The sequence below is a fragment of the Pieris brassicae genome, chromosome 11, assembly GCF_905147105.1.
Source record: "Pieris brassicae chromosome 11, ilPieBrab1.1, whole genome shotgun sequence".
NCBI classification, from domain to species: domain Eukaryota; kingdom Metazoa; phylum Arthropoda; class Insecta; order Lepidoptera; family Pieridae; genus Pieris; species Pieris brassicae.
This window is the reverse complement of record NC_059675.1, coordinates 12,151,443-12,173,401: the sequence shown is the minus strand read 5'-3', so window position 1 is coordinate 12,173,401 and position 21,959 is coordinate 12,151,443. Positions and strand designations below refer to the sequence as shown.

Here is a 21,959-nt window from a genome sequence, read left to right as displayed (position 1 = left end):
TTACATATAAATGACAAAATACTTGAAAGTATCAAAAAGTTTTGCATTAAGTACTGAACCTTCATAATTCTAATAAATAATAACTAGTCGTATAATTGAAGCTAATTGGAGGCTAAACACAATCGCTTTATGGAAAATAGAACAGTGTTCATGGGACAAGCTAGTAACATAAACATCTCTTTAACGTATATTAAAAAAAACATGCCTTGGCCTTTTCGTCGAGCAACTTTTAAACAAAAACCTAAGGAATTATGGTGGAAGGCTTATAGGCGACGTCAAAATCGTATCAGAAAGTGTGTAGGCACAGAAATGATACTGAGGCGAGCATTTTTAGAAACATTTAGAGAATATGTTGATAACTGCTCCATTAATGGCGTTAAACAGATGTGGGAGCCCAAGAGTGGGGTAAAGCAAAGGTAAAGTATGTATCTGAGATAAAAGAGCAGTGTTGGCCTAGTGGCTTCAGCGTGCGACTCTAATCCCTGAGGTTCGAACCCCGGCTGTGCACCAATGGGCTTTCGGTCAATATGCTCATTAAATAGTCCCTCTTTTGGCGAAGGAAGACATCGCGAGGATCTAAAAACGAGGCACTAAAAAGGTTCTAGCGCCACTGATTTATCATTTATTTTTTATCAAACTATTGAAGTGAAACTTCGTTATCGGCGTTGTAAAAAAAAATGCCGTCACATTTTCCCGTTACGCGCCATATTTTTCTTGTCCCTACCACGGTTGATTCGAAGAGATTCGAAGCCATTCATAACAAAAGTATATAAAAACAATAACAATGATAGTAGGTAATAATTCTATAACAATTAATGAAATTCTGTAATAATCTTAGTAGTAATAAGGTAAAAAGAAAAATTGTATTATGTGTATTCATGTCTATGATAATAAAAGCCTTTTGTTAAACTTTATCTAATTTAACTTTATTTCACCAATTTCTGTAAAGTTGCATATAGTAGATAATTTTTCGAAAAATAAGTTCATAAACAAGTTTCACTCCATACGTGTGTACACTAGTACACGCACACATTTTTGTTAATCAAATTATTATACCCTTAACAATCACTACTTTATTATTGTTAGGAATTAAATACTCTTTCGATATTAATTGCTTCAGTAGTTTAGGAGGTTAATTTGTAATATTAAGTACTATATATTTACACAATGGACTTACGCTCTAAGTGAGCATTTAACTCGCTTGTACATTGAAGGAAGACATCGTGAGGAATTTAACGCCTTAGACCCACAGTCCTTGCAAGTCAACGGTTTGTGTAAGACGCAGAAGGCTAGACAAATCCTCTTAGAAATAACAACTCAAATGCTACATACAGCCTTTGATTTGTTATTTCTAATTCGCCATTCGTATATGTTATATATTGGGAGTCGTGTATGTAGCGTGAATTATATATAACTTCTGAATTGCTTATACAACTGTTTACCGTGGCATATTAAAGCTCTTTCCTGCGAGACCGAGACAAACTTAAAAGACGGACATATTACACTAACATTGCCCGCCTCTATTTTTCTCCATCGACTCGTTTGTATATCAAAATAAAAACTCCTTACAATAAGGTTAACACCGTTGAGGATTTAAATAATTGTGTTTATTTACTCCGTAATTAGAGAAATTTAAAAGGTTGATTATTAAAGAATAAATGACAATGAAAAGTATATTTAAAAGTTATACAGTCACAAACACGTACTAATATTAACTTCACGTCGCGACTGCGCATGCGTCGTCCCCTGACCACTTATTAACCGTGACCTTTTGATTCACCAGACTAACGTGGGCTGTTATCTTCGTGATAATGACTGCAGCTATGGTCTACTTCCTTCATTCTGTGTGGTATGAAAGTCTCGGAAAACCCCTTGTGGTGACCATGGACTCCTCCACCTACCCCATATCCAAGATTGACTTCCCAGCTGTCGCGATATGCAACATCAATAGGATCAGTACGAAAGCATTAATCAACTACACCAAAATAATGTAAGTGAAGTTTAACGCAAAGTATGTAATGAAGAGCACTGTTCTGCTTCTTGGAATGAAGCGCCTCTCTCATAATACTCTCATATGTCTGCCAGAAGGCTGCTGGCCTTTTAAGAATTGGTCCTTTTTTCGTACAAAACGCCAGTTTCATACGTATTCTAATACCTATTACCAATGAGGAATTTCCTCTTTTCTAAAACTTACATACAACGTTTGTCCTATACTATTTCAGGCCAGGTGACTTTAGTTATTAACACTTTGTTGCAATACAGAATTACAGTATGATAAAAATATTTAAATAAACGGAGGTCAAGTGGCTGGATCTCTTCCAACAACAACTGTAAGAAAAAAATTAGATAAGATGATGTGCAAAACTTCTTAAAAAAAATTTGCGGGTATTTGCAGTCCTGAGGCTATGAGCGAATCTGTTCTGTGGTGCTGTTACTTAAGACATTTAGAGAAAGTTATAATAATTATTCTTTAATACATTAATGATGATGTCTTAACAGATACCCATTACTAGCTAAACATAACGAGTCATTCGACGAGGTTCTAGCTTTCCTCTCTCAATTGGGAAGACTTATTGATTACACATACAACTTAACTCTGCGCAACCATCCATTCGTTGATGCCTTCAATTCGCAACTGAATAATACAAGGGAGCTTGTCAAAATTATGAGGATGGTAGGTATTCAAAAAATCTTATTCGTATAAGTGAATATTGGAAAGAACCTTTGGAAATTGATACCCGAAACCGTGGTAGGTATTCCACTCCATAATAAATTTGGAGTGGAATTATAGTATTAAAAAAAAAACTCTAAGATGATTAACAACAATTTGAATGTAAACACTTTTTAAACGGATTGAAGCTATGTATTATTATTATTATAAACTTATAATTATTTAATTAAATTTAAATTTTTCCGACGTTTCGCGTGCTTTACAGCGTGCGTGGTCACGGTGACTGAAGACAAAAGGTGTTGAATGTGAAAAGTATCACAGCTGTAGAGAAAGTTGTGTTATCTGTATTTATTTCCCCGGAGTTGATATCGACTAAAAGATGGCGGGTTTTCTAGAAATAACTCACGGTGTCCTCTATTTTCGCGGATAAACAATCCGGGTCTTGGGGTTTTAAAAAACTATTTGAAAGCTTAAATACATTGGTTTTCCATACAATTTGTACAATCCAGCGATTTCTTATCAACGACAGTGACTGATTTACTAGCAGGCTAATTAGGCTGGTGTCTAGGGCGGCCAATTTGGGGAGATTTTTTTTTTCACTACCTCTTAGAAATCAAACAGATTTTGACGTTCACTGATGTTTTACAGAAGTCTGCAAGACATTTTGCCGATGACTTTCACCTCTCACCTGTCATTGTACATTTAGCGTAACAAACTTCCATATTCTAGAGTAAAACAAAGTCCTATGCGCCCCCAGCACACACTTTGTACAAGTGAAGAAACGAAATTGCAGAACATGTAGTTCCCTCTTCCCTATCAACGTATACATGTCAGTCCTACTGGTTGGAGCCTGCGAAGCCGATGGTTTTCGTAATTTTGTGCTCAAAATTATAACGTGCAATTTCAACGAAATTGTTGGATTGTAAAAATAATCTAGGCCATGACAATTGTAAAGGCGAGGGCTGCTCAAACTTCACAGCTTCGATGTATTGTGGCTTTCATTTAAAATTATCATGAATCAGTAACTTTAATTTAAGGGCCACTAGTGTCTCGCCTTCTTCTTTTTTTATCTGTGTGATGATAACCCGTAATATGCGAATTCCTTCTATATCAAGAACTAGAGAAATTGCCTCACTGGACTGGTGTCTACCAGAAACCTTGATTGCTAAAGACTAAGACTTACAGTGTGAGCACGTATGCTCTTTCGCGGTCATTTGGAAAGAAAGCTTGGTGAGTTCAGCAAGGTGAGACGGTTACTACGGGCCACTACTTGCAACTCTATTAATTCGCAAATTCGGCCCCACGTGAAGTACTGTTCTCATCTCTGGGCGGGAACTCCCCAGTATAACAGGGGGGTTATATTTTAAAGAACATTATCTCACCAACATACTTTTAACTCTCGATCAATATCTTTAAAAAAAAATAGAAAGCATAACATCCCTTTCTAGAAATAGTAGATCGATTGATAAACATTCAAAAGATGCATTCGTTTCAGCTGGCGCCATCTTGCGACGAAATGCTAATGAAATGCTTTTGGGGAGGCATGCAACAAAAATGTGAAAACATTTTCCGTGTTCGCCGAACGACACATGGCCACTGCTGTATATTTAATTATATTCTTGGTTATGATTCAGCTGATAGGTATGCTTATTTTCTTTTCGTTATTATATATTTAAGTCCAGCTTCCCGTAATCGTAATAGATCCCTGACGGTCTATGACGAGAAAGTTCTTGATTGAGTTGGATGTGGAGAAATCAGCAACGAAAAGTAGCGTTCATGGGCTTCGAATTGCGCAATCACCACTCCGCACGTCTTTCAATTAATTGTGATCCTGGTAAAAATCCAGGGTTGAAGAAAAATCATGACTTCGTAACGCTATAGAATGGCCCATCCATGTTGTATCTGCGAAAGAGTTGATGCATCTCGTGCAAGACCCTCTACGAGACTAAAGCCAAAACTCCTGTAATGGAGAGGCATCAAAAGGAGAAGAGGTCCACTTATCCCCAATGGGACACATGGAAGAAGTAGCCTTGAAACACAATATATATTTGAAGCTGGGTTGTGAAGGTGTTATACAACCTAACCAGGAATATTTTCTTTTTACCTTCCTCTTTACATTGACTGTTATAGCAAAGGGAAATGTGATGAATAGCAATTTGAATTACGCACTTTAGGTCTGAGTACCGCTTAAAGTCTAGGTCAACTCATTGTGTTAATATTTATTATCAGACCAGACCGCACATTGGACACGGCGAAACGGCAGCTTAGAGCTGGCAAGTACTTTGGCCTTTTTGTTTTATTGGAATCTATGGCTGAGGACTACTCCTATAATCTGTACAGCAGGAAAGGATTTGAGGTAAGAGAAAAAATACTTAAACTTATTCATAAGCGTCCTAAAACTATTTTGATGTGTCATTTTGATGAACGAGTCAAATTATGGTCAGACACATCCACAATAATAAAAAAGACTAAAAACATCACGCTTCACCATCACGTGAATATCAAGGCTATTCAACTCTTTGACACCACGGGCCTAGTGAGAAGACTGAAAAGGACAAAACGATTCGAACTAGTGGCCACTTAGTGTTAGTAAACACTGCTAAACAGTGAGTGAAAAATAGAGACTGTATGTAGTGTAATTCGACACTGTTTTGTTAAATATCCTTATTAGTATGTTATATAAGACTTCAATTACTTATTAGTCTTATGTAGTCTCATGATTGTAATGTTCCATGATGTCTTATAAAAGATACGTGTATAAAAAGAAAAGTAAACCAGATACAACAATGATCCCATCTTGTCTAAACTTCACTCACTCTAGATACCAACCACAGCTAGCATACGTAACATCGAGTTATGTAATTAATATATGTAATTAATCGTTTTTAAATATCAATTGATTGACAGATTCTGATATTCGATCCGACCCATTTTCCTGACCCAAACGGCGGTAGAGTGATCCAGAGAACAGTTCAACCCGATCAAGAGGTCTACATTAAAATACTATCCACCAAACAGATAGCTACGAAGGAAGTTCGAAAATATCCGGAAAGCACGGTTGGTACTCCCAAAGTTAATTAATATAAAATTCTGGGTATAGTGGGCGCCACTGATAAAACAACTTTAACTTTATTGTTCAATAACCCCCTACCACGACCACAGTGAGTCTACATCGCGTTAGGTCTTGAGCTTCGTATTTCAACTCACGGGCAACTGTACGAAGTTAGGTTTGCTTGGGACAGCCACGCTTCCGCTTTCCCTGTGGGTTCCAATCAAGCGCCTCCTTGGGAAAATTATTGAATTTTTTTCCGAGTCTAAGGCCTATCCAGTTTCACTTGCGTCACTTGATCTATTGGCTAATCGAGGTTTCTCGACATGAAATATTTCTATGAATAACTCCCGTGATCCTGGTTTCACACGAAATTATAAATTTTATACAGACATATTACGCAGCGTTTTCTACCTAATAAATATTTGTACATGTGTAAAGAAATATTTGTATTTCTTTAAGATTATTAATTATCTATCATGTGTCACTACTGACGTTTTGTTTAATTGTAAGATTGAGAGTTAGTTAGTCTGTGGACAAAACGCGAGTTGTGGCTTGTCATTTATCATATGAATTTTATTATTCTTTTTTTTTACAATGCACTTCCATTTGACTGAATTATAATTATGTTAAATGACTTTTAAGAAATAAAGAACTAACTTTTGTTTAATAATAGTTAAAACACCAATACACAAAGACATGTGTTGCTGAAATAATGTTTCACCAACACATGTATTTAAAAATATCAAACCAAAGCCAAAGATGAGAATGTGGGAATATTAATTCATTCATAGGCACATTTCTTTTGTTTATGGTGCAAGTGCAATGCAATAGTGCAAGCGATTTCCGTTTCACAAAACACGCCCTTACATTATCGTTTTTATTTTGTTTAAGCCGAATGTCAAAGCTAAATGTATATTTTAAAAATTACAGAGAAAATGTCTATTTCACGACGAAAAACGTGAAAAATTCAGTAAAATGTATTCGTACAGTGCCTGTGTAGTTCACTGTCGAGTGAGGACTATACAATCGCTTTGTAAGTGCACACCATTTTACCTACCCGTGTCTTTAAAACATGGGAGGGTGTGCACATTGGATGATCTCACATGTCTCAATAAATATAAAGGTAATGTATAACACATAACACAATAAAACCGTTGCGCTACAACGCTGTAAGATCTGGGCCTCAGATTTCAGTATCTGTTTCATGATTATTTATTTTTCTACAAGCATCAGGGTGGTCAGACTCCTGTATCTGGCATATCCTTTACTTTTTGAGTGAAAGGCATGCCGGTTTCCTCAATATTTTTCATTTACCATGTATAGATAGACAGTGCATTGGTGCAATGCCGGGTTCAAACTTACAACATAATACTCTCAAATTATCAAATCAATAAAAACGTATAAACGATAATTTCTTTACACTTAAAAATTGCATTGTGACGCCTACCATTGGGTAGCTAGGTAGGTAGCACTTGCTGTCACGAATGCTATGATTTTTATTAGTTTCCATATTTCAGTCCATTTTTTAAATAAAAAAAGCCTATTTTACGGAAGGATAGTGTAGCATTTTAATAGTGATATCATTTTTAAAAACGTTAAACAAAATCACGTAATTTTGCGTTTTTTTTTTTTTTTTGAACAGGAGGCAAACGAGCAGAAGACAGGGATGCAAACTTCTGGCGTTACAAAAATACAAATATTTCCTATATATAATTTATATGTTATATTATATATTGTTTAATGTGATAGTGTTCTTTACAGAAGTTTATTTGCATCGCATATTTATGCCAAATTTATTTTTCATTAAAAAGAGTACATAATAAGGTACATAATTATTTGTAGAAAAGTTTTTCTACCTATACCCGATGGGTGAAAGAAATTTTGATGGACTCGAGATAGAGGCTGTGGACTCGCTTTACTGTCCTGAATGTCTGCCGGACTGCGAACATACGCAACACTTCACCGAATATGTGAAGTTTCAGTCAAAGTCGAACGGTTTCCAGGATAAACTATTTCCTAAATTGGTCATTAGGTGGGTAGTAAAATAGTGTAAATATATAAAACAAAGTTAGGTTCGAACACTTATCACTCGAGAACGGCAATTTCATTGTAACATAAAATATTTTTTTGAGCTTAATATTATAAAAAAACCATCCAGTAAGCAACCAACCAGTAGTGGGACTGACATTTATAAGATGATAGAGAATAGAAAGAGGGAAATACATTTTCTGCAATTTCTTTTCACATATACAAAGTGTGAGCTGAAGGCGCAGAGGTGGATTACTGGTTGGAGGGCTGCGAACTAGCTGTTCTACTTTATTTTACTCTAGAAGTTTGCCGCACCAAATTTATAATGACAAGTGAGTGGGAAAAGTCATCGGCAAAATTTGTGGCAGAAAATTTGTGTAAAACATTAGAAAACGTCAAAATCTGTTTGATTTATAAGAGGTAGCAAAAAAAATTGCCCCCCCCAAATTTGCCGCCCCAAAAATTTGCTGCCACAGAGTATTCAGCCTGCTGGTGAATCCGCCACTGATCCTCGACCAGTCTAACCACTGATTGGCCGATCCGAGCCGCCAGTGACGTTCAAGAAGTTCTATAAGGATGACTTCGCTAGCGCGTCTTCAGTTTATGTCATCTCACTGATTTGTAAGCGCAGATTGTACATAGTCGCTACACAGTAAACTCTCCTTGATATTAAAGATAGTATTTAAATAAAGATTTCGAATCCACAAGATATATATAAAGGCGTAATTAAGATTTTAAAAATGTAGAACAATGTTATTAACAAAAAGGATTTAGATTTTCTGGTATATATGTCGCAGCCAACTAGCATAATAAGCCGTTCAATTAACAGCTTAGCCTGTTAACTAAACAGCGGCCTGAAAGATATTCAGCTGTAGCGTTTGTGACAACGTTTAATAAACAGGCTGTCTAATGCTTGGGTCATTCCTACGATAGAGTGACTATGTGGCTAAAATAAAAATAAAGAAACATCTGACAAAAACATTTCTTTAAAAAATTAAATGCTTGAGTCAGTCACAGCTAAATTCACATTATTATGTTCATTACACTCTTCCATTGTACCTGTTGTTTTTCATTAAAATTTGGAAAACACCATCAAAGTTGTGATTTGCTGACGCCATATTGACAGAAAGTGGAACTAAATTTAAATTAACATTCCACAGACTAGGCAAGTAATAAAACGTCATCAATCCATGTTGTTTGCGTAGCTGTTGGATCAACTGGCTGAATATCTTTCAGGCCGCTAGTTAAACGGCACTATTAAGTTAGGAGGCTAGGCAGTTAATTCAACGGCTTATTAAGCTGGTTGGCTGCGACATATATATTGGTTGTCAATTATTTATGCGTGCGTTCAGAAATTTATTGTGTGAAAACTAAGGAAAATATATCCAGCTATTTAATTAATCAACAAATGAAATCTCTGGCACTCAGCATTCATTCTGCTTGATAAAATAGTAAGCTTTATATTTATATTGTATTCATTGTGTTATTTAGATAAAGTAAGTTCACCGTATCTGTAACAAGACATTATTGGCTGTTACGCGGTATGAAGTTCACCGGGGTGCTTAATCAAGATGCCTGTAAAATGTACAGTAGTCGAAATCTAAATTTGTATGAGATTTCATGACACGAACTGTAATTTTCATACAAATTTAGTTTTCGACTTTTGACAAACACTACTCTTGACTAAGTCCCCTGTTCAACTAGTAATAATTAAAATAACAACACATATTTTGTTACGTAAAAGTGTAATTAGTGTATAAGGTGACCGTTTCATCATTATAATCAAAGTAAAAAGTTGACACAGTACCTGGTAAATTTTAAGTTTATATGAAAATGTAACAATACTGTTTCCCCAGGGACGTTAATACCACGGGAAAATGCATAATAAGTATTTATCAATCCACAAATTTTGGAGTATTAAACCGCTTGGATGTTGTATCTTATTGGTTTGAAGTTGTTAGTAAGTATAGCACGAACTTCTGTATGTTTTTTCAGTATAGGTACTGTATAGGGCATTAATACAATTTATGCTACAAAAACTAAGGGGCTGATTTTGGTTTCAAGTGTGCGAATTTATTTACTAAAAAATATATATGTATTTTAACTAATGTTAGGTTACCTAACTTGTGTGTGCATAACTTTTTTAATACTACATATATTTAAAATAATCATTAGTGTTAAAACAAACTAAAAAGGCTCGTTTGAAGTTTGTTGACGGTTGGCCTTTCCCACCTATATTTTTTCTTAATAAAATCAATTACTTTTCAGGTAACATCGGCGGCTTTTACGGCATTCTCATCGGTTACTCAATAATAACCATTCCTGAAATATGTTACTTTTTTATATTTCGGTTTTCAGTTCGCGTATATCATTTCTATGCAACATAAAAATTTTACTTACTAAAATGTATTGCATAGCTATAAGTTTTAAATAATTAAATTTGGTAACTGGATAATACATATTTATCTTTCAATAATTGTGATAAACAAACTAACTTTCATTATACTACTGTGGAGGGCACAGTGGTAATATGTTAAAGAAATTGATAAACTGATAACTAACATTGACCTACTGTATTAAATCAACTCAACTCAGTCTATTTAGAATTATTTCACATCAATTTTATTAAATGGCTATTAAAATTAATGTCGTCATTGCCCTTAGGTATGCGAAAATATTTCTTAAGATATGATATGAGATAGTCTCATGTGTCAAATGTGAAGCTTTAACTAATGTAAATTCAATTTGACCAGAGAGTATGAAAATATAGAGTTTACGTTTATGAGTAACAGTAAACACTAAATACCACATTACTCAATTATAGGCTGCGTTCCGAAACCTTTCCATAATGAAAAGTATGAAATTCTAGACTACTAAAGTAATAAGAAAACGGTTTTAAAAATTAAAGTAACGTAATATATGACCTATATATATAGAAAATCATTTGTAATGAATATTACGTAACAGTAATTTATTATTGCACTTTAACTTTGTCCATAAAGTTCACGTTCAAAGTCAAAACATTTCCATGTTCGAGGAATGCGCGTCAATCCGCTGTCAAAAAGGCCTTATCCGTGGGCTGTGTCAGTAATTTGCAAGCGTAATTTGTTTTTACATAAAATGTCCGCGAATTCCTCTCCAGGAAAAAGCGATGGTGAGTCTTTGCTGTGTTTGCTGGAAAAGTTATTAAACCAGGATCACCAATTTTTGTCTTCGATTTTAGCTGAGGATAGGAATCGTGCCCCTAACCCGCCAAATCAAAGTGAGCATTTAGGTTCTCGGATTCGTGATTTGGATGTAGATACTATTCGAAGATATTTTGCTCAAAAATTCGGGTTCTATGAGCCTAGCGAACCAACTGGTGGTGTCGAAAAGGTTTTACATGAAGTCAGTTTAGATGGTGTTGTTAAATGGATGAATAGCGCGAGATGCCAAAATGTTATTACATTAGCTGGAGCTGGTATATCAACATGTAAGTATTTATATATCATGCCAATTTATTTATAAGAATGAAACAAATGAATTAATGAGAATAATTTATGTTCTAAATGAATAAAGGAGGAAAATGTTTTATATACTTTATAAATATCTCTTCTTTTATAGAAACAACTGCAAATTATTTAAACAAACTATTTGATTAAAACTTGTTTAAATAACATGTTGTCTTCAGCATTAATATACATATCCACATACTTTTTGTAGCTAATTGGTTGAAACAACTTTAAATGTTGCATTCTGTATTAAAACCTTAGACATGACATTTATAAATGTTAGTTATTAAATTGTGTATGATTTCAGCGGCAGGTATCCCTGACTTTAGAAGCCCCGAGACTGGTCTCTATCACAATTTGCAAAAATACAATCTTCCAGAACCACAGGCAATCTTTGAGATAAACTTTTTCAGACAAAATCCCAAACCATTTTTCACACTAGCAAAGGAATTGTTTCCTGGAAATTTCAAGCCAACAATTTCACATTATTTCATTAGGCTTTTGCATGAAAAAGGTATTTTAATGTTATGCTTCCTACTTATTTAATAAAAGGGTTGATATACAATAATAGCATTTCAACTATATTGAATGGGCCAGTAAAAATATATTATAATGTAAATTTTCCTTGCATTTTATAGATTTCATATACAATTTTTTTACACCTTGGATGTTAAAATAAAATGATTTATAGGCACCTAAACATAATAAGTTCACTTGTAATAGCTAATATAACCATTGATAGAACTATTTTAACATTATGTTGTACATTAATAAAAGTGTTAAATCAAGTGATGTTATATGATGGATACACGATCTCTTGATGTAAAAGTTATTAATCATCTTATATATCACATGTACTTTACATTTAGTTTTTGTCTGCCTTACAGTAAGCATGGTAATTGTATGTATTTAAACTGAACGTTTTTTAAATGCTTACAATATTAGTCTATTTTAAACAATTCTCATTCTTTTAACCTGCATTATTTTACAGGTCTATTGCTTCGTCACTACACACAGAATATTGATACATTAGAAAGAGGCGCTAAGATCCCTGATGATAAAATAGTTGAGGCACATGGCACATTTTATACATCACATTGCTTGGAATGCAGAAAATTGTATAATCTGGAATTTATAAAAGGTTGGTTTTTGTGAGTAAATATTTTTTGCAACATACGGTCAGAAAAAAAATCCAGTGACGGTTGGATTAAATGTATGAATTTGGATGGTAGAACAATAACGGCTCAAAATTAGATTTAATCTACAAACATAAACATGTGGAAACAAATCTTAAAATTAGAAGCAAGACCAGGTTGTCTGACAGGTTTAAGGCTCAATAGATTTTGCCCTAAAGTGAAATTAATTAACTTAACTAGCTAATCAATATATATTATTATCTTTGTTGAAATCTAAGAATGAAAAAGCGTAAGAGGTTTTGTAAAGGTATTTGTTGTATAAATTTATTATTAAGATAAATCTCAAAGAACAAGTTCGTTTTATATATACCTATGTACCTTAACTGAAAATTTAATACATTTTTAATTTAAGTATGTCAATACAGATTTTTGTAAATAACTCTTTATTTCAGAACACATCTTTTCTGATGAGATCCCCGTATGCACAGAATGCAGTGGTGTAGTCAAACCAGATATAGTTTTCTTTGGAGAAAGTCTGCCAGAACGATTCCAGAATTGTCTGCAGGAAGATTTTCAGAAATGTGATATGCTAATCATTATGGGATCGTCCTTGGAAGTCCAGCCATTTGCATCGCTGATTGATATGTATGTTATGTATACTATACTATACTGAAGAGCACATGATAATTGCTATTATTTATTTTATAATTTATAAGTTGCTGATCTCTGTGGTTTTGTAGAGATATTGTGTGTAGTAGGAAAGTTCTTGGGTTTTATTCTAGGCAAAGAATATTTGGATTTGGGATTATGGAGCAAAAGAACATATAATCAATTGTGGTGACAACAATTCACACAATCTTTATAAACAATTCAAATAATCACATTGACATGTGTTTTTTTCTGCGACAACCCATATAGTAAAATATATTTTTTTACAAATATTTCAGTTTAAAGATAACACAAATAAGACCATTGCTATTATGTAGTAATGATTATTAAATGCATGGAGCAAGATGTAAAGTGAGAAAGGAATGAAGATTTAAAGCTACCATCAGGAAATGAAAATTTAATTTAATATTTATCGGGAAATTAAATAAATCTACACATATGCATTAACTTATTTTTTTATATTTAACTCTTTAATTTAATGATAATGGTAATGGATAATAATAATGGTTTAATGATTCCAGGGTACCTGAATGGTGTCCCCGTCTCCTAATAAACCGGGAGAAGGCCGGTATGAGGTCTCCCTTACTCCGTATGTGGGGCCTGATGAGTGGGGGACTTCAGCTAGATGATGATGCTGTCAGGGATGTGGCAAGGCTTGGTGATTGCGATGATGGGTGTGCTGATCTGGCGGAAAGACTTGGTTGGGGGGTAAGTCTTAAAGCTGTGTCTCTACTAGTCTTTAAAAAACTTCAATACCATTTTTTAAATTACTAAATTCCAATTAAAATAATTGCAGAATTCACACATTCTTTAATGATGATATTGAAAATTTTTGTGTGTTGCTTAATTTCAACCAAATAAATACTTTCTTTCTAAATATGAAGTCTATTTTCTATATAAAGCTATAGGACTTGGGGAGCGTTCAAGTATTAACGAGGGGGAGTGTTTGAACTACGCGTTTTTTATAGTGTGAACATGATTAAAACAAAAATATAATTGGGACTTTTAAAGTAGAAATAGTAACTTGGTGGTCACGTATCGTTTTACTGGGTGAAGGTTTTCCTTGAACGGTACTTTAATCGTAGTTTTAAGAGTAGTCGTAGTAGTTTAATCTGGATACTTGATCTTGTAAAATAAAATACATAGCGATTAGAATGAAATTGTTATAAATGAACCGGAAACCAGAGAGCGCTGTTTGCCTAATAATGTCTTCGTGCCTCTTGAACCTGGATTCGGGCGTTTGTGTCACGACTGTGCAATTTTCTTCTACTGTTAAATACTTTTTTTTTTCTTATATTAATTCTAATTTCCCAGGATGAGCTTCACGCATTAGTGGCCAGCGAGCATGAAAGGTTGGACCGCGAAGGCGCTCTCACTAAACCCCATGTGCGAAAAGTTGTCCAGTGCTTGAAGCCGATTATTCCAAACGTTCCAAGTGGAAGCTCTGCCATTCCAAAAGTGGTGAAATCGCCACCCAATCCGATACTCAAAAAATGAATGAATGATGCATTTTTCGAAGCCTCTAGATGTTCCTCTATCTTGGTTTAAATCTTGTTTATAATTTCGTTGTAGATAGCTTATTTATTTTTGTACTATGTAGTCTAGCATTGCTTAGTAAAGGGAAAGCAGGGAAGGAAGTTTTGTATGGCGGTATAATTTAACTAAATGCATACTATACCAAGTCCCCATTTAACTAGATATGGGTGTTTGAGTTAAACATGTAGCGTCAGCACGCTTGCGTGCGTTCCATATCACATGTAAGTCTATTGCGTCAACTGTCATCTTTGACAGCTGACATTGACATCAGAAAAAAACATGTGTTTACCACATATTTTCATTGCGTTAATGGCTTTAAAATTATACACGATGTATTATTACAATGAATTTGTTGATTGCTTTAATTAAATGTCTGAACTTTCAAAAATGGGCGAGTAACATATATTGATGTCTAAGAAATAAATTTTCTTTTGAACTTTAAGTTTTAGAATACCTGCGATTAATTCTAGCAATATTAAAAGAAAACTAAATTAATCTAATTGTACTCTTTTAATTTTATGTCTCTATCTCTCAAATTGTGTTAATGTTGTGGTGGAAAGACAGTTAAGCATTCAGAATGATTTATTGTTGTTTTAGGTAATATATACTGAACTATAATAATTTTCCATAAGCGCTTAACAATCTTACTCTTAATTGTTACCATGGTTACCATGGTCATTAGTCGTAGTAATATGAGTATGGTATTTATGTTTTTAAACTTATAGTACATGTTTTATCCTAGTTATTTTAGATGTTGCCTAAGACAATTGTAATATGTCTTAGTGGTTGTCAGTAGGAGTAATGTGTGGTCAGATGAACGTAAAATGTTTACTCAAAACTGATTCCATCTTTGGTCAAATGTGGCCAAATTTAACTAGCTTCGTAGTTGATAGATTCAAATATTTAACCATATATTCATTAATCAAATTCTGTGTAATGGTAAATCCGTAAAGGGCGTCTCTTAGCACGAATATATAATAGAATAAATAAGATTTTCCTTTTTTTATTTGATCAGATCCGTGGGCATATTTGGAACTAAACAGCAACTTAATATTACTATACTGTGCGCTCTTTTCTTGAAGGAGGACCCTAAGTCGAATTGGTTTGAAAATACTGGGCGGCTGGTACCACAGTGGTGGTGCGCGGCAAAAACGCTCATATGTAGAACGACGGACATTAAGGCGATCCATTTACCTGCCTTGACGTCCGATCATAAAAATGCTTCTAAAGTGTTCTAATTTGTCATTTAAAGCTATTACTCAACAGTCGTAAAACACGCAGTACCTATTTACATATTTCAGTCATACTTAGTGCTAAGTTTCGCTTCTTTACACAATCAAATAATCAGATATTATAATATGTGTTAGTTTAAAATTATGTGTTAGTTTAAAATTATGTGTTAGTTTAAAATTATGTGTTTTAGTATATAAGTCGCCGTGACACTTACTATTTATTTGTATGGGACTGCTCGTTGGGAGTTGAATATACTAATATGTGTAATTCTTGTTATTATTAATCCCTATATGTAGATTTTTACAGGAGTTGTAATATCCAAAGATATCCTACGTAGAATTGAAACTTATGGGAACACTACACGTCGTCTGTGAGAACAGTGATGGTGTAGAGTCTTTAGTGTGAGTTTTATTTTTGGACGCTAATACAAACACTTTTATCTGAGGGCAAAAGTCGTATGGAAACCGGTGTGTCTCAAAAATCAATTTCAAACCAGAATTAATAATAGGCTTATTGTTTTCATACATTTAATTCATAAAAATTTAACTATAAGCAACTTTTCAATAAATCATTTAGTAGTTAGTTTTAAATGAAAATTAGTTTAATAACTAAAATCTAGCCTATTTTTTTAAATTATTTTGTTTTTGTTAGTGTTTAAAATCTAAATTAATTTTTTAAAACAAATAATTCATTAAAATATTTTTTATTGTCAATTTCACTGGCTTGTCTTGTTACATTTTTTAAAAAGGATATATGATACAAATTTTAGTTTTTTAAAGCCATTAATAATTTTGAACTCAAATACTTTATTCCTTAGGATCAGTAATTCCTTCTGAACTAATCGCAAACATTGCTTCAGTCTCTGGAAGGCATGGGCTGTCATAAATCTTGCAAACTCTATTGTCACCACGTCCCTTGCGTAAGTATAGGCGAGTAGTCGACGCGTGCGCAAGAATATGTCCGCCAATTGGCTTTTTTGTGTCCGCGTTGAATACACCAACTGCGTCCACTTGTGCCACTACCTGGTTTGTAATTATCACTGCGACGCCGAACTGGAATATTACAACATTATTTAATACTGGGTTTAAACGCGGGTACAATATAGGGACCATGGGTTCGATATCCAGCTATAACATAATATGAGTTGATAGGATAACACTGATCTACTAGTCTTAACATCAACACGGAAATATGTTTGCCCCATGGGACGATTTCCAGTATTAAAATAATAATGAGCTAATGTTATAAACTTCATATATGATTATAACATAAATATATTTAATGAAACTATAAATATTTCCCCTACCTCATCAGCGAGTCTTAGCAGCATCCTCATGAACCTGCCGAGATGCTGTTGTCTTGGATTCAGTTCACCACGTCCTGAATAGTCTGTACGGTATAACGCAGTCACACTGTCAACTATTAGCAAGGAATATCTGAAAATGTAAGAGGTGGTGATAAATTACAGGCCACATTCCTGATGTCAAATACAGATACCGGCAAACATCTTGTAAATATGTCCTTGCCAAGAAGCGATTTTTAGGTAATTAATTTAATGCTCAAGAAGTTTGCCGGTATCACTACATATTATAAAGTTTGTGAAGTGAAATTTCTTTAGGCGCATGTGAGTAAAATTTTGACGTAAACGTCACGAAGATGTGCAGCGTTTTTGTCGAAGAAAAGGGAGAGAGATTGAGACTGATTAGAGGGAGTGAGAAAGGGCGAACGTAGTATGAAGCAAATAGCCATGGAGCGAGGGTAGAACAACAATAGATGCTATTTTTACAAGATAATTTAGATAATGTTGAAACTTATATTGCATTTTTTACTTATCATAATGTTTTAGTCACAAAAATGCCAATACCAATCGCGTCAAATAATGTAAATATCGAAGAGATAAATTAAATTTATAATTTGTGTTAATTTTCGACACTTAATATTTTAATGACCATTAAATTCCTAACATATCTTCCTTTTTCCTTCCACTAAGTCTCAGAAAAAGTTTTAGATTTTTATAAATATGAACTAGACTTAAAATTTAGTTTACCAAAGAAGTTTCACTTCTGACATGTGTACTTTGTACGCAAGCACTTTTTTTAATAAAGTTTCTATTGCATTTAATAAAGATATTAAATGAAAATCAACCAAAGGAACAAGCAGGGTAAAACAGAGGATACTCATGTTGCTAAACAAATAATTGAATAAACATAAGAATTGAATTGAAATAAATAGTATTATTGTCTTGATGATTTTAACAAGGCCTTTTATACAATTGACAACAATAATTTGGCAAGCATATGGCAACTCACTAGGAATATTGCAAAAATAAATCTAAAAACGTAGGTAGACATAGTAAATGTAGCTTGAGGTAGAATTCAAACAGAACTTTGTCGTCATCGCCAAACGTACTTAAGTTTAATTGATTGTGTAAAAGAAAAAAGAACTTTACAAAATAGACATTTAAATTTTTCTAAAAAACTATTTTTGGAATAATTAATTATTCAGGGGTTGCCATTGTGAATGCCCATAAACCAGAGGTCTTGAGTTTGATTCCCAATAAAACAATTTTTTTTGGGTTGGTAAAAGCAAAAACTCAGTAGTCTGTCAACAGATGTCTGAAGTAGATATTATTACTTACAATTCATAAGTAAGAAATTAATATTATTAAGTATGCCATTACCTGGATTCAGCCATCATAGCACATGCCTGTACAAGCAACTGTGTCTGATGATCAGTATTATATGCTCGGGCATATGCCACATTGTCTAGTACAGCTGCGCCTTCCATGCCATATCGTTGTGCTACTGCCAAAAGCCTCTCTGGACGGAATGTCCCTTCTGTGTCTATATACATACATTTTCCTTCACCACCTGATTGTTCTATTGGTAACTGAAAATAATATAAATAAATGTATAGTTGTTAAATTACAAAAAAAAGTATTCCAACATTGTCCCTTAGAAAGAGGATAGTACAGTTTTAAACAAAGCATCATATATGTTAGACAGCATATAGAATAGCACCAATATCCAGAGCATGGCTCGAAAAATTACAATATTCATTATTCCTGACTATTGTAAATTTACTTAATTTGATTTTCAGCATACCAAACATGATAAGTATATGTCTATACTAAATTTTTACAACATTAACAAATACCTGGCATGTGACAGCAAGAGTGTGACAAAGCTGTGTTTTTCCTGTACGAAATTCTCCAAATATCTCAGTGATGGATCCAGTTTCAATGCCACCCCCAAGAAGCCTATCTAGTTCTTTTGAACCAGTTGTCAACTGAATGATTTCCGCCCTGTAATATTTAGCAAGAGTATAAATAAATTGTCGAAAATTATGCTTGTTTGATTCAAATCAACTCAAGACAATTGCAAATCTAAGCTAATTAAAAAGCTAAATGTTTCAATATTAATTTTTCTAAAATGAGTATTACCTTTTCTGATGAAACTCTGTTGCTGTAGTAAAACCCATGGGGACGAGCTTAGAGGCCTCAGCTAGTATCTTATCTGCCTTTGCTTCTGATATGCCTTTTATAGTTATAAGCCATTTTTTTGGTGCATATGCTACTGACTCGACAGTGTGGTATCCAGCTTCTTCCAATTTTTTAATATCCCCAGCCGTGATGCCATTTCCCTGTAATGACACAAAACCATTTGGTAGCTTTTTTTAAAAACATTAAATTTAATGTAAAACTACCACTATCTATGGAAAACAAATGTTTCCCTTTGCAAACATAAAAAAACTTTAAAGGTTAAAATACCGACGTAGACAGGAAACAACTAATTAATAAGCCTAAATTAAAATAAAGTAATGTAAATTTTTGTCATCATTAAGTACTACAATTTAATTGTATATAATTATGTAAACATCCTTTTCAAGCTGCTACTCGGATCGAAATAAAGCGTACATATTTACCTCTAATTTGTTAATAAGTTGTGGTCCACAATCATCCAAGTCTTCTTCAACAGCTGAAGCAGTTGTTGCAGATGCTGTAGCCATTATCTTTGTAATAATTATTACCGAAACATCGATGAAACTTGCTAATGTGAATATTTTGGTAAGTTTTAATCTAACAACACTTTGTTATAACAAAATATTGATAACCAATCACAAAACTGTATTTTTACTTTCTGTATATAATCAAAAATATTTTTTTTTCTTAAAATACACTTTATATAGTTTACACCTTTTTTCAACAACATCAAACTTCAACATGCAAGGCCAAAGCGCGGGCCCGGATTCATATTGTTGTTTTGACATATATTAAATGTATGTTAGTTATGTAGGTAATGTTAGTGTCAATTGTCAATACATATTTGACTTTGGTGCGCAGTAATTCTAAAGTCAGTAAAGTTTTAGAGAGTTTTTATCTCAGTAATTTTCAAACATTAGTGTGTAAAAAGAAAGATTTCATTTTAAATATACAGTCAAAACCGTTTACGATGACATCGTTTAGAACAACATACGGGTTATATTGACCAGAAGGTAATTAATACAACGTCATCTGTGACGACTATCGGGTCTAACGACCAAATATGAGTAGTCGTTATAAGAGATTTTGATTTTATAACGTTTAGCATTTTTTGAAATAAAATAGGTATATACCTTTTTAGTCACATTATAATGCGTGAGACTTCTAGCAGGACGGCCTATAGTTCTTTTGCGCGGTAGGTATTTTTCTTTTTATGCCCGCGGGCGTAACTTGGTTTTTATATTTTTCCTGCAACATGATGTTACTGCTGTATGACCTCTACTGAAGAGCTCAACAGAATGGCAACGTTTGGGGCATGTTACTGTTTGTTAATTTTAATATAAATATATTTTAAGCTATCTAATCGTTGGTAACCATTATCCTCACACACCATTTTTTTATTACATTACTAAACTGTTATCACAATCATTTTTTAAATTATAAAATATATCACAGAAAATCTATTTTATTTACTCAAAGCGGAGCCTTTGATTTTGCTGAAATCGCAAACGAAGAAGTAAAAAGTATGATGGGGATGACACAAAAGGGCGATCGCGGAAAGTTATTATTAAGCAGATACAAAAATATACAGACTCACAAGTCTTTATATATTTAGAACTTCTCAAATTATTTATTTGAAATACAATTTTAGTTGTTAAATTTATAAACTACTACATTTGAGCTCATGGCCCTGGATCGAGTGGTGAAGGAGGCTTACTTGAGGTGGTATAGATGCCGCTAGATCAACAGACTGGAAGAGGGCCTGCTGTAGGTGAAAGTCAGCAATTGGCTGAAGGTAACACAGGACGAGAACGCTGGAATTTTCTCATTTCGGAGGCGAGGACACTGGGTCGGAGTGAGTTAATGAAAATTAAAATACATGGGTGTGAAAGAAAACAATTTTTTTAACGGATTAAAGCTATTTGTATTATTATTATTACGTCACCTTTGAAATTAAACACCTTTTGTCTTCAGTGACCGTGACCACGCACGTAAAGCACGCGAAACGTCGGAAATATATATAAAATTATGTAAATAATTGTGAGTTTATAATAATACAAATAGCCTTAATCCGTTTAAAAAATTGTTTTCTTTCAATGTGTAAAAGCTATGTTAACCAAAGACAATACTATATATATGGGTGTGAATTAAATATTCTATGAGGGAGTTTTACGCAAATTCAAGCAAATGCAAAAACGAGTGAATCACTTAATCAATTTCATGATCTATTGCGTCTTTAAGATTATTTATAATTTCGCTGCTTTGGCCTTTTACGATTAGGGTGCAATTATTGCCTATGTTTTCATCTTGTATATCAAGTGGCTTGATTAGGACTTGCGATGCCTAAAAGAATTGAGTGCCTTTCGCACATGCGATCCGATTTTATTTGCTAAGCAAAACGTTAATTTTGAAATTTCAAAGTAAACGTGTAAAAACGCGTTTACAGTTATTATTATAACATCGTGCCTTTATTACCTTTATTGTTGTAAAGCCTTTATTGCTGACACACAGTGTAATAGCTATATAATCATTGTTTTAGTTACATAACCTAACTTAATCTTATACATCAGTAGTGCCAGTTTCGGTGATCAGCGTGTCCTGTGTTACATAGGCCTCTTCCAGCTGCTTCCATTCTTTTGTAATGTTACCTCTTCTTGTCCAA

At 33.7% G+C, this 21,959-nt stretch overlaps 3 protein-coding genes across 4 annotated transcripts; 2 read left to right on the top strand and 1 right to left on the bottom strand.

The window, feature by feature from the left end:
- Positions 1-309: 309 nt before the first annotated feature.
- Positions 310-10,138, top strand: LOC123716504 (sodium channel protein Nach-like). The gene is made up of 10 exons (XM_045672267.1): positions 310-416; positions 1,784-1,990; positions 2,500-2,674; positions 4,167-4,312; positions 4,901-5,027; positions 5,579-5,728; positions 6,654-6,846; positions 7,566-7,755; positions 9,608-9,711; positions 10,020-10,138. The coding sequence occupies exons 1-10, from the start codon at positions 310-312 to the stop codon at positions 10,136-10,138; spliced, it is 1,518 nt and encodes a 505-aa protein (XP_045528223.1).
- A 612-nt stretch (positions 10,139-10,750) lies between these two features.
- Positions 10,751-15,954, top strand: LOC123716328 (NAD-dependent protein deacetylase sirtuin-2-like). Of its 2 annotated transcripts, XM_045672017.1 has the most exons (7): positions 10,751-10,905; positions 10,975-11,223; positions 11,550-11,756; positions 12,234-12,383; positions 12,831-13,023; positions 13,569-13,755; positions 14,362-15,954. In XM_045672017.1, exons 1-7 carry the CDS (start codon positions 10,791-10,793, stop codon positions 14,542-14,544), a joined length of 1,284 nt encoding a protein of 427 aa, XP_045527973.1. In that variant the 5' UTR covers positions 10,751-10,790; the 3' UTR covers positions 14,545-15,954. The 2 variants fall into 2 exon arrangements, with proteins under 2 accessions (XP_045527973.1, XP_045527972.1); XM_045672016.1 differs by having other exon boundaries at positions 10,753-11,223.
- Positions 15,955-16,539: 585 nt separating this feature from the next.
- Positions 16,540-20,050, bottom strand: LOC123716657 (DNA repair protein RAD51 homolog A). The gene is made up of 6 exons (XM_045672503.1): positions 19,741-20,050; positions 19,259-19,458; positions 18,973-19,120; positions 18,497-18,705; positions 17,123-17,252; positions 16,540-16,868 (listed from the first exon to the last, which is right to left on the bottom strand). Exons 1-6 carry the CDS (start codon positions 19,822-19,824, stop codon positions 16,623-16,625), a joined length of 1,017 nt encoding a protein of 338 aa, XP_045528459.1. The 5' UTR covers positions 19,825-20,050; the 3' UTR covers positions 16,540-16,622.
- Positions 20,051-21,959: the final 1,909 nt, after the last annotated feature.